Genomic DNA, 12,600 nt, shown 5'->3' on the forward strand with positions numbered 1-12,600 from the left:
TTTGTTTGGTTTGGGGTGTTTTTTTGTTACCGGTGAGTTTAGAGATGATGGGGAACATGTCTACGATAGGTAGGATACCTACCTACCTTAGTTGTTGCCGTATAAATTCACCAAGAGCAGTATTTGGCAGGGCATAACAGAGCTATACAGCTCTCAATCGGAACAACATATAGGACCCCATTCGCTATCCCTCCAGCCTTTACAGTGAGTGATTGGTGCTGACTGCCAAGAGCATAGTCTAAGATGTTCCGCCCACTCTGATCAACGACAAGGAAGGAAGCAGCCTCAACGGGCCAGACACCAATGGAACTACCTCCATCAGAGCAATCGAATTGAAAATCAACGTCTTCTCTTCACAACTCAATCTTCAGTCTCAAAAGACTTTGAGCAGCACACGAACATCTGTTTCACGTTCAAGAGATTTCTCCGAGATACACAAATCAATTTATTTCCCGACCTCGTACATACATGACGATTGCTTCACCAACACCTTCTCGACTGATCTCGAGATTCTCAACCAGCCCTTGTCGGCGCATCATATCAAAAAGTTACCCGCAAATCAATCTCACGCCTACATGTCAGGGTCTTCCTCTAGCCAGCCAGCATCCACAGGTTCTTTCAGCAACGCCATACCACCAAACTACCCCAATGGATCGTCCAGTCAAACGCCAGCGAATGGAGGAGCCTGGTGCTCACACACCAGAGTCACTGCAGCGTTCTATAACTCCCCCTAAAAAGAGGGACCGGAAACCAACCGTCGTGAAGTCCCCGTGGCAATTGACCTGGATTCATGATCTCTCAGAGGGTGACAATCAAGATGCCGTGACTCTTAAGGACCTCCTTAGCGATCCTCTCATTTCAGAGTGTTGGGAGTTCAATTTCCTACACGATATTCCGTTTCTCATGAACTCTTTCGACCCCGACACACGCCATCTCGTCAAGGTGCACCTAGTGCACGGCTTCTGGAAGCGTGAAGATGTGAATAGGATAGCGTTGGAGGTAAGTGTAGGATGTGATCGGGCCATGAAACTGAATGGTCTCTTCAAAAGCTAGAGTGGCATGTCTTCACGTCCTAACTCTCTATAGGCCGCAGCATCGGAATTTGAAAACGTCAAAATCCATATTGCTCCTATGCCAGAAATGTTTGGAACACATCACTCGAAAATGATGATTCTGTGCAGACATGATGACACTGCTCAAATCATCATCCATACTGCCAACATGATTCCAAAAGATTGGACCAACATGACCAACGGCGTCTGGAAATCGCCCTTACTCCCCAAACTGTCAGGGTCACAAAGCATTCAAGATTCACCGGAAGATCATCCTGTTGGAAGCGGACAACGCTTCAAAATCGATCTTCTCAACTACTTAAAGGCATATGATAGACGTAAGATCATCTGCAAACCACTAGCCGATAAGCTTACACACCATGACTTCTCCAGTATCAAAGCTGCACTAGTTGCGAGTGTGCCGGGAAAGCACGACTCCCGAGATATGTCAGAAACTTCCTGGGGCTGGGCGGCTCTGAAAAGGTGCCTGCAACATGTACCATGCCAAGATCACGGTGACTCAGATATTGTTGTACAAGTTTCTTCTATTGCCACGCTGGGTGCAAAGGATGATTGGCTACAAAAGACTCTGTTTGAGCCTTTGACTCGTTCTAAAAACCAAGGCCTTGGCCGGCCCAGGTTTAAGGTTGTCTTTCCTACAGCTGATGAGATTCGGAGGTCCTTGGACGGATATTCTTCCGGGGGTTCAATACATACCAAAATCCAGTCATCACAGCAGGCAAAGCAATTGGAGTACATCCGCCCAATTTTCCATCATTGGGCCAATGACTCACCCCGCGGTGCTAGTGAGTCTAACCTCTACGTAGTCCTTGGACTTTTTGCCTAATGGTTCACAGAACTTCCCGAAGACGCCCCTTTGCGAGATAGTGGCCGCAAAAGGGCAGCACCGCATATCAAGACGTACATTCGGTCAAACAAATCGTCTATAGACTGGGGTCTTTTAACGTCAGCTAATATTTCAAAACAAGCTTGGGGTGAAGCAGCCAGACCAACAGGCGAAATTCGTATTGCATCTTGGGAGATTGGTGTCTTGATATGGCCAGAATTGATAGAACAAGACTCGATCATGATGGGCACTTTCAAGACCGACATGCCGGAAAATATACAAAGTACAGGCGAGAAGTATGAATGCAAATCAATAGTTGGGTTGCGAATGCCGTACAACACTCCACTACAACGTTACGCAAGCGAGGAGATACCATGGGTTGCGTCAATGTCCCATACAGAGCCTGACTGGGCGGGTCAGACTTGGATCTAGATGGAGTTCATGATATTGGAGTCATGATAAGGCTGCCGATAGGCTTGGCCGAGGATTTGGGCCAATCGACTTGGACGAGATATCTGCAACGGAACGAACTATAACTCAAACCCTCACCCATGCAAGCTCGGGATGCGCCGTTGACCATGATCCCAGATCTGGGCATCACGAACCACGACCCTTCTTGACGATCCACCCCCGCATCATGTCAAAGAGAGGCTGAGGTACAATGCGCCTATCACGACATTGTGAATCGAAAGATGCGTGTCTTTGACCAGAAGCGGTAAGACTCCACCAAGTCAGGGTCAGCCGCCTTTACGGCAATTCAAAGGCGCCCTTTGCTGTGGCAAGGCGGGTCTGAGTTAACGCTAACTCGAATGGCAAAGTCAGACTAACAGCAAAATCGGCTTTATTGCCTCTTTTCAATCGGGCCTAGTGATTTGACTACAACGACATATCTATACAGCCTCCTCATATTCTTATCTAGTCTCATTCCTCTCTGTTCCTCTCTCTCTCCCTCCTCACGATTGCCATCTGCGCATTGATCTCAATGCATGGGGTTGACAGCACAATTGAACTCACATTGACTACCTTGTATTACTCAACTTTTTCCCACTCCACCATTTGACTGAGTGGCGTCCCTTGTTGCACTCTGAAGAAGTCTCTTTCGTGTGATCCTTGCAGAATTGTCGTCTGAAATTTCATCTGCCTGAAGAAAAGATTCCAGCTGAGGCGACTGTGAGTTGACATGGATCCAATAGGACGAGGAGCTGGAGTCTCGCCCTATGGCACTCCTCGTGGCGCTGGCGCACATCCTGCGCTATCATCTTCATGGCGTGTGGGCTCGCCTCTAGCTGAGGCTGCTCTGGCTGCAGATCTTGCGGCATGCTCGGATGACGAGTTCGAAGACAACGCGATTGACGACGATGTCTCTGTGTCGGACCTTCAGGGCGACCCCATCATGTACCGTCGACCCAGTGGTGTTGCTTTTGGAGGCTCACGACCCATTATGAACCCTCAGACGTATGATGAGCCAGGCCTGACAGCTCTAGAGAGAAAACAGTCTCGTAATGCTGAGCGTAGCTTGCTACGAGATAACCATGTTCTTCCCCCAAAGCACGGATATCGACAGGAGCATGGGCTTTTTACTCGCATCTATCGTCGTCTTTTTAGTACAAAGATTGCGCGGGATGAAGAAGAGACGCCTGCTGTAACTGTGCAGCCTCCTGGCGAAACAGACCCTCTCTTGGGTCACCGTGATGACGGTCTTTTACCCGAGCACCTCAACGATACTTGGGAGCACGCTGTTGCTGAACATCGAATCAAGACCACTTGGCAGCGAGAGGCCAAGACCATCATGACCTATTCCGCACCACTCATCGTCACCTTCTTGTTGCAATACTCCATTAATGTCACCAGTATCTTTGCTGTTGGGCGAATTGGCAAGCTCGAGCTTGGTGCTGTTTCATGTAAGTCTGAAGTTGGATGTTCGCGAAATAACTGCAAATCGAGACTAACTTGATCAGTGGCCAACATGACCGCCGCTATTACTTGTCTGGCGCCTTTTCAGGGCCTTGCTACATCTCTCGACACTCTATGCGCGCAAGCATATGGATCTGGCCATAAGCACCTCGTTGGGCTTCAGTTTCAGCGAATGACTTGTTTCTTGTTCGTGCTCGGTTTCCCTGTCGCTGGTCTGTGGTATTTTTCCGAAGGTATCATTAGAGCCATTGTACCAGAACCCGAATCGGCAAAGCTTGCTGGTATGTATCTCAGGGTCATGATCTTCAGTATTCCGGGATTCATCCTGTTTGAGGGTGGTAAGCGATTTACTCAAGCTCAGGGTCTCTTCCGCGCTACGACTTATGTTCTCCTGATTGTTGCACCCTTCAACGTCTTCCTCAGCTGGCTCTTGGTTTGGAAGTTACAATGGGGTTTCATTGGAGCTCCTACAGCTGTGGCCATCAGTACCAACCTTCTCCCCATCTTCCTCTTCTTGTATGTCCGCTTCGTGGATGGACGACAATGCTGGGGCGGATTTAGCCGACGGGCTCTCAGCAACTGGTGGATCATGATTCGGCTTGCTCTGCCCGGTATGATCATGGTCGAGGCAGAGTGGCTGGCTTTCGAGATCCTCACGCTCCTCTCAAGCCGATTTGGCCCCGAGTATCTTGCTGCTCAGAGTGTGGTGACAACCATTACAACACTCTCATACGAGATCCCATTCCCTATGTCAATTGCTGCCTCAACTCGTATTGCCAACTTGATTGGTGCTGGTCTTGTTGAACCTGCCAAGATGACTGGTGTCGTGGTAAGTTTATGTTTAAACCAATATTGATATTGTCTGGCTAATGAGGTCCAGGCTTTTGTTGCTGCTTGTATCATCGGAATGTTCAACCTGACTCTTTACACAACTCTGCGCTATCAGCTACCGCTGTTGTTCACCAAGGACGACGATGTTATTGATCTTGTTGCAGCAGTCATGCCGATCGTGTCGGTTATGCAAGTCTTTGATGGTCTTGCAGCAGGTGCTCACGGACTGCTCCGAGGTATTGGAAAGCAGTCGATTGGCGGCCCTGCCAACATTATCGCGTACTACGCCCTCTCTCTTCCGTGCTCGCTTGCCCTGGCCTTTGGCCTTGACTGGAAACTGAAGGGACTATGGCTCGGTGTCACGGTTGGAACTATGTCGTAAGTTGAAACATCCTCGTGCTGGAAGCAATGTTTCTAACTGTATGAAAGCGTCGCATCGATTGAGTATATTTACCTACTCCGAACCGACTGGCACAAAGCTGCCGAGGAAGCCGCCCTTCGAAACGCTGCTGGTTAGTGGCGTATGCCCTTGATTATCTATTTCTTATTGGTCTTTGATCGTCTTGCATTTCGGGAGCCAAAGCAAGTACTGTGGAATTATGCAGTGGTTTATGACATGTGGTTACAGGAAAAGGGGGAACAGTTGACGACGAATGCTGACGACTATATGGGGGTCGTGATAATGCTTTAGTTGGAAATGGTGCATAACATTGAAATATTAATGTGATACCTTAGCCAAAGTTGAAAATATCTATGCCTGGTGTACTCAACTGTAGCAAATTTCGATTCATGGAAAGCTTCTAATTGAGTAACTGATTGTGTATAATCATACAAGGCATGTCCGAATCTATGGTATTATCTCATTTGTGCTCTGCCTGCTATACCCGCTCCCCTCGACTCGTCTTCAAGTCTTGACTCATTTTGCGTCTGCCTTTTACCATGTCGCTGGCCCCTTTATAACTCCTCTTTCAGGTCCACGATTTGAAAGTCTGTGCTGAGACCATGTGAACGAGAAACCCGTATAATGACATAAAATTATCAGCTCATTGTGCGATTTCAGCCCAACATAGAATGTGTGCGAATACCCTTGGGACCAAGTTCGCTTTGACAGGTTAGTAAAATTGTTGGAGAGGTTGTAGATGGTAGGGGACTTACTTGTAATCGACTCTGCTCAAACTCATGAGCCTTTGGGCTTCAATGGTCTGGGCATCCATGTTGGAGTGTAGGCAAAACGCAATACGAGCAGCGACCTGAGCACCAAGGAACATGGACTCCTCGAAGCCATTCTTTGTCCACTCGCTCAGGTAGTTCGGCAGAGTAGCCGTCTTGATGCTCGTGGGAGTCTGGCTGTGGAAGTGGTGAGTCGTCGTAGGTCCTCCAGCCTCAGAAGCTGGCTGCGGCGTGCCGACCATGTTATTAGCGGTGCCAGCAGCTGCAGCCGTGGTAGCGGCCTGGAGGAGGGGATTCACGCCGCTTGAGGAGAGCTGGTGAGGCGCGCCTGTGAAGGAGCCGGTGGGAGTTTGAGCGCCGGTTCCAGTGGGCGTGGCCATGTTAGAGGGCAGCTCTGAGGTGAACATTGTGGCGGTGGATGGGGAGACGAGATGACGGGCGTTGAGGGTCTGGAGGATGTTCTCGCGAAGACCGCGGAGACGAGCACCGTTGCCAACAAAGACGAGGTTGTCCCAGCATGGAGGTCGCATGTACATGTCGTCGATGCCCTGGACAGTGCGATAGATGGCGCTGACAATGCGATCGATCTCGCGACGTTGAGCGAAAGTGAAGCGCTCAAGACCAACCTCGACATCTCGACGGATGCGCTTTGGTCGCTTCTCAGGGGTCTCGGTGGAGGGTTGAGCGTCAGGCTTTGGCTCAGCCTCGGGCTTGGGCTCTATCGATTGCGCTGGCTCTTGAGTCTGTTCTGGCTTGGGCGCTTCTGTCGCAGGTTTCTCTGTCTCTGTCTCTGTCTCTGTCTCTGTCGCAGGCGCAGCGGTGTTGTCGCCTTGAGGCTGAGCTCCGTTGGTCTCGCCCTCAGGCTTGGGGGCTTCTGCTGTTGTGCCGTTGCCGTTGCCATTGGTAGTGGCCGCAGCAGTCTCTACAGTCTCCTTCTCCTTGGGTGGTTGGGGGACCTCTTCCTGGATGATTTCCTCGTAGAAGAAGGTATTGTGAGTCCTCTTGGAGTTGGGTAGACGTGCAGCTTTAGCGGCGCCGTCGGCATCCTTATCGCCCTTCTTTCGACCTCCCTTGCCCTTTTCTTTCTCCTTCTCTTTTTTAGCGAGGAATTCCTTGGTCTGCCCGCTCGTAACGATGGCTGCAACGTCCAGAACTCCATCGTCCTCTGGGTTACCATTGCCCTCATCATCATCTCCATTGTCTGTGGGTTTCGGTGCTTCAGGGGCTTTTGCAGCAGCCTCGGCAATGACAGAAGCTGGTTGCCCACCTGTTGCGCCTGCAGTGTTCTCCGTGGGAAGTTGCATCAATTTCTCCTCGGTGGCGACGTAGGGGAGGACTTCGCAGATGTTGCTCTTCTTCAGCTGCTCCGCCATATCATGGTTGAAGCCCTTGTTTTCTAGCAACTTGAGCAAGCTCTTTGTGAAAACTTCACCTCCGCTAATTTCACCATCAGCATCGGACGCGCTGACATCCATGTGGTTTACAACTCGTCCATCGTGAATTGCTGTAACGTCGACCTTTTGGTAGCCAATATCCACCACAGTCAAGTTGGGCCACTTCAGACCATACTGGGTAGCGATTCCGCTGTGGATTATGCATAGCGCGGGTGTTCTCGTGTTCTCAAAGACGTATCGGGCAATTGTCTCGCAGTCGGGTCGTGTCCATTGTGGTGAAGCCATGAGCATGATGGGAGTGTTGTGGTATGTGGTTGTAAGCAAGCCGTGGACATGATCGAGGAAAGCGAGGAGTGCGCTCATGTTGACGATGCGACCAGCTACAAAGATGCGCAATTAGCAGTGAGCTCAGCTCAGCACAGCACGCCTTTCAATGGCTGTCTGTATATACATATACATACCTTCAATGGGGTACACAGCTCCCTCGTCCTCGTCAACATCCTCCAACCATTCGTCTTCCTCAACGCCATTCACAATAGTCGTGCGCTTCGTCCTGTGATAGGGCGCCCACTGATCGCCATCCTTGAACATCCTGGTAGGCATGCGCCGAGCAGGAGGAGTCAATTCACTGCAACCCAGCTGAGCCATAGTGGTTCTGCTGCCGGGGCAGATGATGAGGACCTGCTCCTCGCGCCATTTGCCGGCCGTGCTTGACATTGTGCGATTCCGCTTCCTCGCACTCGCACCGAGATCGAGGCTGTTGTTGTACTGGTGTTGGTATTTATGTGGCGATGGCGTTACTGAGCCGTTGTTTCGTCGCGTTGGTGTTGGTGTTGGTGTTGGTGTTGGTGTTGGCGACGCTTCTCGAGGTTTGCGCGCCCGGAGCTGGTACCGGGATGAGGACGACGCGACAGGCGTAGGCGTGAATGTGGCTGGTGTCGTCGCAGCATCTTGAGCGCCGTGGTGCACGTGACCGCCCTTGTCTCTTCGCTGCTGCTTGGTTGGGGTTCTATAGACCATCATGACAGACTCAAAACTTGCTCAGAACGTGCTCTACTACTAAATAGTATCAAGAAGCCAAAATGAGACTCAAACTTGACGAGGTGTAGATTTCTGTCTCGAGATGTACTTTTAAATACCTGAACGTGGTGTGAATGAACAATTGAGCTATTGTTGCTGTCACTATCAATTCTTGCCAGTGCAGAGCAGTGCCACCAAAGAATACAGACTATTCACCTCTGACACTTTATTCATTCATTCATTCATTCATTCATTCATTCACAATAAATTGTAGGGAACAATCAAGCCAGTTCATACTGTATCTATTCAATGGCATTAGGAATAATACTTTATCATAGTCTGACCTCTAGACTATACCAGGTCAGGCCTCCAAGAAACCACAACTAACTCCAGGTACACGGATCACTTGCGTTCTTCAAGGATCCTTTCCTTTTTATCCATATGTTCAAGCCTTACTCGTCTCGTCTCATCCTTCCCATCCCATGACACATCCAGTACATCGACCAATACCCATTCCTCTTCTCATCAGTTTGCTCCTCGAGCTGGTATAAGCTATGCGCTGCTCGAGAGAACTGACAAAGTGGTTATGACCAACCCAACAAACGCCATCAGGGGCCACAAATCGACCCCTGAACACAAAAATATCCCATCATAACGTACATTTTCACCAAAGTATTGACAAGAATGCGCAAAAAAGAAACTTCTCTCAAAAAAGCCGCCGCCCAGTAATTACCCATGAAAAGTGTAGGTCGTGCGCCATATCACATCTACTGATGTAAAACCATCGTTCGTCATCCTCAATTATACAACCGTGATCGTGTTGGGAGTTGTCTCGTTCGATGTAATCTTCTTCAAGTCTTCATGTTTTTCGTTCAGCTCAGTTAGCTCAGCCTCCTTGGTTTGTTCGACCTCTTTTGATGGCTTCCGCGGGGTCACATCTTCAGTCACATCGTCAATAACTGAGAAAGGTCGGTCAGATGTAGGTGTTGTAAGTGTAGAACCATCGACACTCCATCGGTCATCAGTAACGCCAGTGTAGATAGACGATGTGTGCTTCTTCTCGGGTGTCACAGGGCTTTCGGGCCGCTCAGTCTGGGGAAGTGTAGGTGATGTCTGAGCATCCTTGGTCTCAGGCTTGGATTCAGTTGCAACCTCCTCCTCTGGCTCCTCGATCTTGGCGGGCTCGGTAGTAGGCTCCTGTGCTTGAGGCTCCTCGGTCTTGGCAATGTCCGTCTTTGCCTCTTCGGCTGGGAAGAACTCGACCTCAGATTCGGAAGACGTGTCATCTTGGGCCTTGTTCTCGACAGTCTTGGGCGCTTCGACCTTGGGCTCATCGACCTTGACCTCGTCAACCTTGGCCTCCTTAGCTTCAGGTTCTTCTGCCTTTGGCTCGTCAATCTTGGGCTCCTCAGACTTGGGCTCTTCAGCCTTCTTAGCCTCAACCCTGACCTTCTCGACCTTGAACTCCTGGGGCTTGAGATAAGGTGAAGAGTCAGACTTGGTCTGCTCATCTTCAGATGCAAGATCTTCCTCGCTGAAAGCCTCCTTTCGCAGAGGGCTTCGGAGGTTTGAGACATCGCCCATCTCGCTCTTACTGGATCGCGAGGCCCGGGCAGGGCTCCTCATGGGCAGCGGGGGAGGAATTCTCTTGCCGATGGTAACCATGTTACCCTTGGCATGGATCATGCGGGATGCAACAGCCTGGGTTCTGGCCGGCTGGACGGCAGCCACCTCGAACACCACGGGTTCTTCCTCCTCCTCATCTTCCTCCACCTCGCTTTCAGAGTCACCCTCATTGTCGGTCTTTCGGCTGCTCTTGTCGTCCCTGTCGCTGTCATAGTTGCTCGAGGCCTTGTCAGTGTCATCCCGGGGCTCGACTTTGAGGGTGTCTTGTTCCACAGCTGTTGTACTACTGTGGCTGGTCGCACTGAGAGGAGTATGGGCTCCGCTCAAATGTCTTATAGGGGTCAGATCGACCTTTGTGTAATCAACCTCCTCCTCTTCTTCCGTGACCTCGGGAATTTGCGTGCGGGTAGACCTGTCAAAACCGTCTTCGCTCTGACCTGGGCTGGGCGTTGTCTCGGGTGTTGTGCCCACATCCGTCTGTGTTCCAGCATCCGTCATTTGACTTTTCACCGTTCGTGAGGACATGTAACTGTTTCGGTTACTCCTCGAGACAAAGGTGTCAATACTTTGCCTGTTGAACTTTGAGAATGCTGGGCTTGTAGGCGCGGGGTTGAAGTCAAATTGGCTGCTGGTAGGTCGTAGTCTTGATCCTGCCTCTCGAATTTCCAAGCCAGCCATCTCTAGGGCCAACACACCAAAGGGATCGGGATCATCGACATTGGGAATTCCAAAGGCAGTTCGAGGCGAGGCGGGTGTTGAAGATTTGGGTGTCGCGATCATGGCGTCTCCTGGCGCACATTCCGCAGCGATCTTGCTTATCACAGAGGCATCGTAGTCTGTCCTACCTTCTGCCATCTTGATAACCTCTGAGAGCGGGCCAACCTCCTCTACTTGGCGAGCGACGTTACCAGCCAGAATGTCCATCTGTGTTACTTGGTTGGCATAGAATCGCTCATTCTCGTTTCCTCGCTCGGCCAGGATACACCCGTTCAAGTTGACTACCTGATTTTGACCCCGCGCTTTCAGGTATGTCAGAACGGTATTTCCCAGGTCCTTCCATTTTATGTGCGACTCATCTGAGTCAAGCGATACCAGGGGGCCACTAGTTAGTCCGACGTCTTCGCCTAGGGTGACACGAGGCTTTGTGATTGATTCGAGGGCGGCAAGGTTGTTAATAACAAGAACGCAATCGTAAACATCGACGCCGATGATAAAGCTGAGGGTGGGTGTATGTAACATGATTCCTGATGGGGGTGACCAGGTACCATCTGACTTTCGTGCTATGAGAATACCGGAGCCGCCGGAGCCTGTCATGTACAGACCGCTGCGCATACAGGTAAAGATGGCGATTCCGGCTGCGTTCTGGATGATGCGCTTGGGTATCTTCTTGGTGACTCGTCTTGGGGAGCGTGGTTCGCTTGTCGTCGATTGTGCGTCTTCTTCTTCCTCCAATGGCACGAGGTATCCATCCGCTGTGTAATCATGTTAGCAAAAAATGAGGCTGACAGGCAAGGTGAGGCAAGCATACTGCAGAATGACTTGAGGATGCGGGCAGCCTTTTCGCATTCGAGATCCAGAGTGGCCGGCCAGAAAGCCTCTCGTTGTACTCGGCCACTGGCATTAGCGGCCGCAGTATTTAACCTGGATAATGCATTGGAGTTTGCGACGGATATGGAGGTGCTGGAACGGTTGGAGGACCAGCCAAAGAGGCCAGCTCTAGAACCTCCCGACGACCTCTTGTCCCACGAGGGGAGAAAGGAAGATACTCGCTGCATGGCGGGCCGTCTTGCCTCTCCGTCGCCGCCGTCTTGGCCAGGCGGAGGCACGACAGAGAGGACGGGAATATAGGGCGCGGTGCTGTTATTGTTACCGCTAGAGATGATTGTCGTGCCAGAGCGGAAGTGGACGGATCTCTTTGGGGGTTTGGTCGGTACAGATACGTGAGTAGCGAATGTTGATGTCGATCTTGGAGTTGGGGATGCGACAGACGAGGCTGGAGACGAGACCGGGGTTGTTGTTGCGGTGGTGGTGGGCGAGCCGTATGATGATGTTGGTGTAGATGATGCTGTAGTCGAGGAGGAGGAGACAGAGGAGACGTAATTGGAGTCGGAGAGAGGATGAACAGTGACGAGGGGTCTCTTGAGAGCCGAATTGTAAGCGGCGACAACTGAAGCGTGAGAATGGGAGTGGGAATGAGAGTGAGGATGAGAATGAGACGGCGCCGAAGCCGAACTGGCGTGTTGATGAAGGTGGGATCGAAAGTAGTGTCCGCGCTGGTCTTGGTGGGTGCTTGTGCTTGTGCTCGGGCACTGACTTGAACTTGAACTTGAACTTGGACATGGACTTGGGCTTGGACTGGCTGAACTATTGCTAGCGTTTGCAGCAGTAGCGCCTCCAGCAGCAGAACCAGAACCAGAACCAGAAGGCACTGAAATGGGACAAGTGGTCCCCTGGAATCACGATGTTAGCCGCTAATGGAAAGTTTACAGGGCCTCTAGAGTCGAGTAGGTAGTAGAGTGAGGTGACCTGTCAGCGCGGGCGGGTGGGTGACGTGGGCCGCTGAGCCATTGGGACAGGACCAGGGCTAGGCTACTGTAGGCTACCTTCAGCTACGGCCTGCTTGGTTTTTTGCGTTTTTGCAAGGATCCGTGCAGGGGCAAGCAAGAAAATGGAAAGGGAAGAATGAAGAATGGGCGAGAGGGATGCAATGGGGATGGGATGATCCGCCTTTGAACAAGCCTCCCCG

The 12,600-nt window shown here is 51.0% G+C and overlaps 4 protein-coding genes across 4 annotated transcripts; 2 read left to right on the forward strand and 2 right to left on the reverse strand.

The window, feature by feature from the left end:
* Positions 1-648: 648 nt before the first annotated feature.
* On the forward strand, positions 649-2,331 carry FSUBG_1672 (tyrosyl-DNA phosphodiesterase 1; the record flags this gene model as incomplete). The annotated part of the gene is made up of 3 exons (XM_036679364.1): positions 649-999; positions 1,087-1,858; positions 1,910-2,331. 3 exons carry the CDS (start codon positions 649-651, stop codon positions 2,329-2,331), a joined length of 1,545 nt encoding a protein of 514 aa, XP_036542811.1.
* Positions 2,332-3,079: 748 nt separating this feature from the next.
* On the forward strand, positions 3,080-5,161 carry FSUBG_1673 (ethionine resistance; the record flags this gene model as incomplete). The annotated part of the gene is made up of 4 exons (XM_036679365.1): positions 3,080-3,800; positions 3,858-4,642; positions 4,694-5,022; positions 5,074-5,161. The coding sequence occupies 4 exons, from the start codon at positions 3,080-3,082 to the stop codon at positions 5,159-5,161; spliced, it is 1,923 nt and encodes a 640-aa protein (XP_036542812.1).
* A 539-nt stretch (positions 5,162-5,700) lies between these two features.
* FSUBG_1674 (actin ARP9) lies at positions 5,701-8,228 on the reverse strand (the record flags this gene model as incomplete). Its single annotated transcript, XM_036679366.1, has 3 exons — positions 5,701-5,746; positions 5,800-7,588; positions 7,670-8,228. 3 exons carry the CDS (start codon positions 8,226-8,228, stop codon positions 5,701-5,703), a joined length of 2,394 nt encoding a protein of 797 aa, XP_036542813.1.
* An 801-nt stretch (positions 8,229-9,029) lies between these two features.
* FSUBG_1675 (YSC84-like protein) lies at positions 9,030-12,194 on the reverse strand (the record flags this gene model as incomplete). Its single annotated transcript, XM_036679367.1, has 3 exons — positions 9,030-11,326; positions 11,383-11,767; positions 11,844-12,194. 3 exons carry the CDS (start codon positions 12,192-12,194, stop codon positions 9,030-9,032), a joined length of 3,033 nt encoding a protein of 1,010 aa, XP_036542814.1.
* Between the last annotated feature and the right edge of the window lie 406 nt (positions 12,195-12,600).

The sequence above is a fragment of the Fusarium subglutinans genome (assembly GCF_013396075.1).
Source record: "Fusarium subglutinans strain NRRL 66333 chromosome Unknown NRRL66333_c0000010, whole genome shotgun sequence".
In the NCBI taxonomy this organism is placed as follows: Eukaryota; Fungi; Ascomycota; class Sordariomycetes; order Hypocreales; family Nectriaceae; genus Fusarium; species Fusarium subglutinans.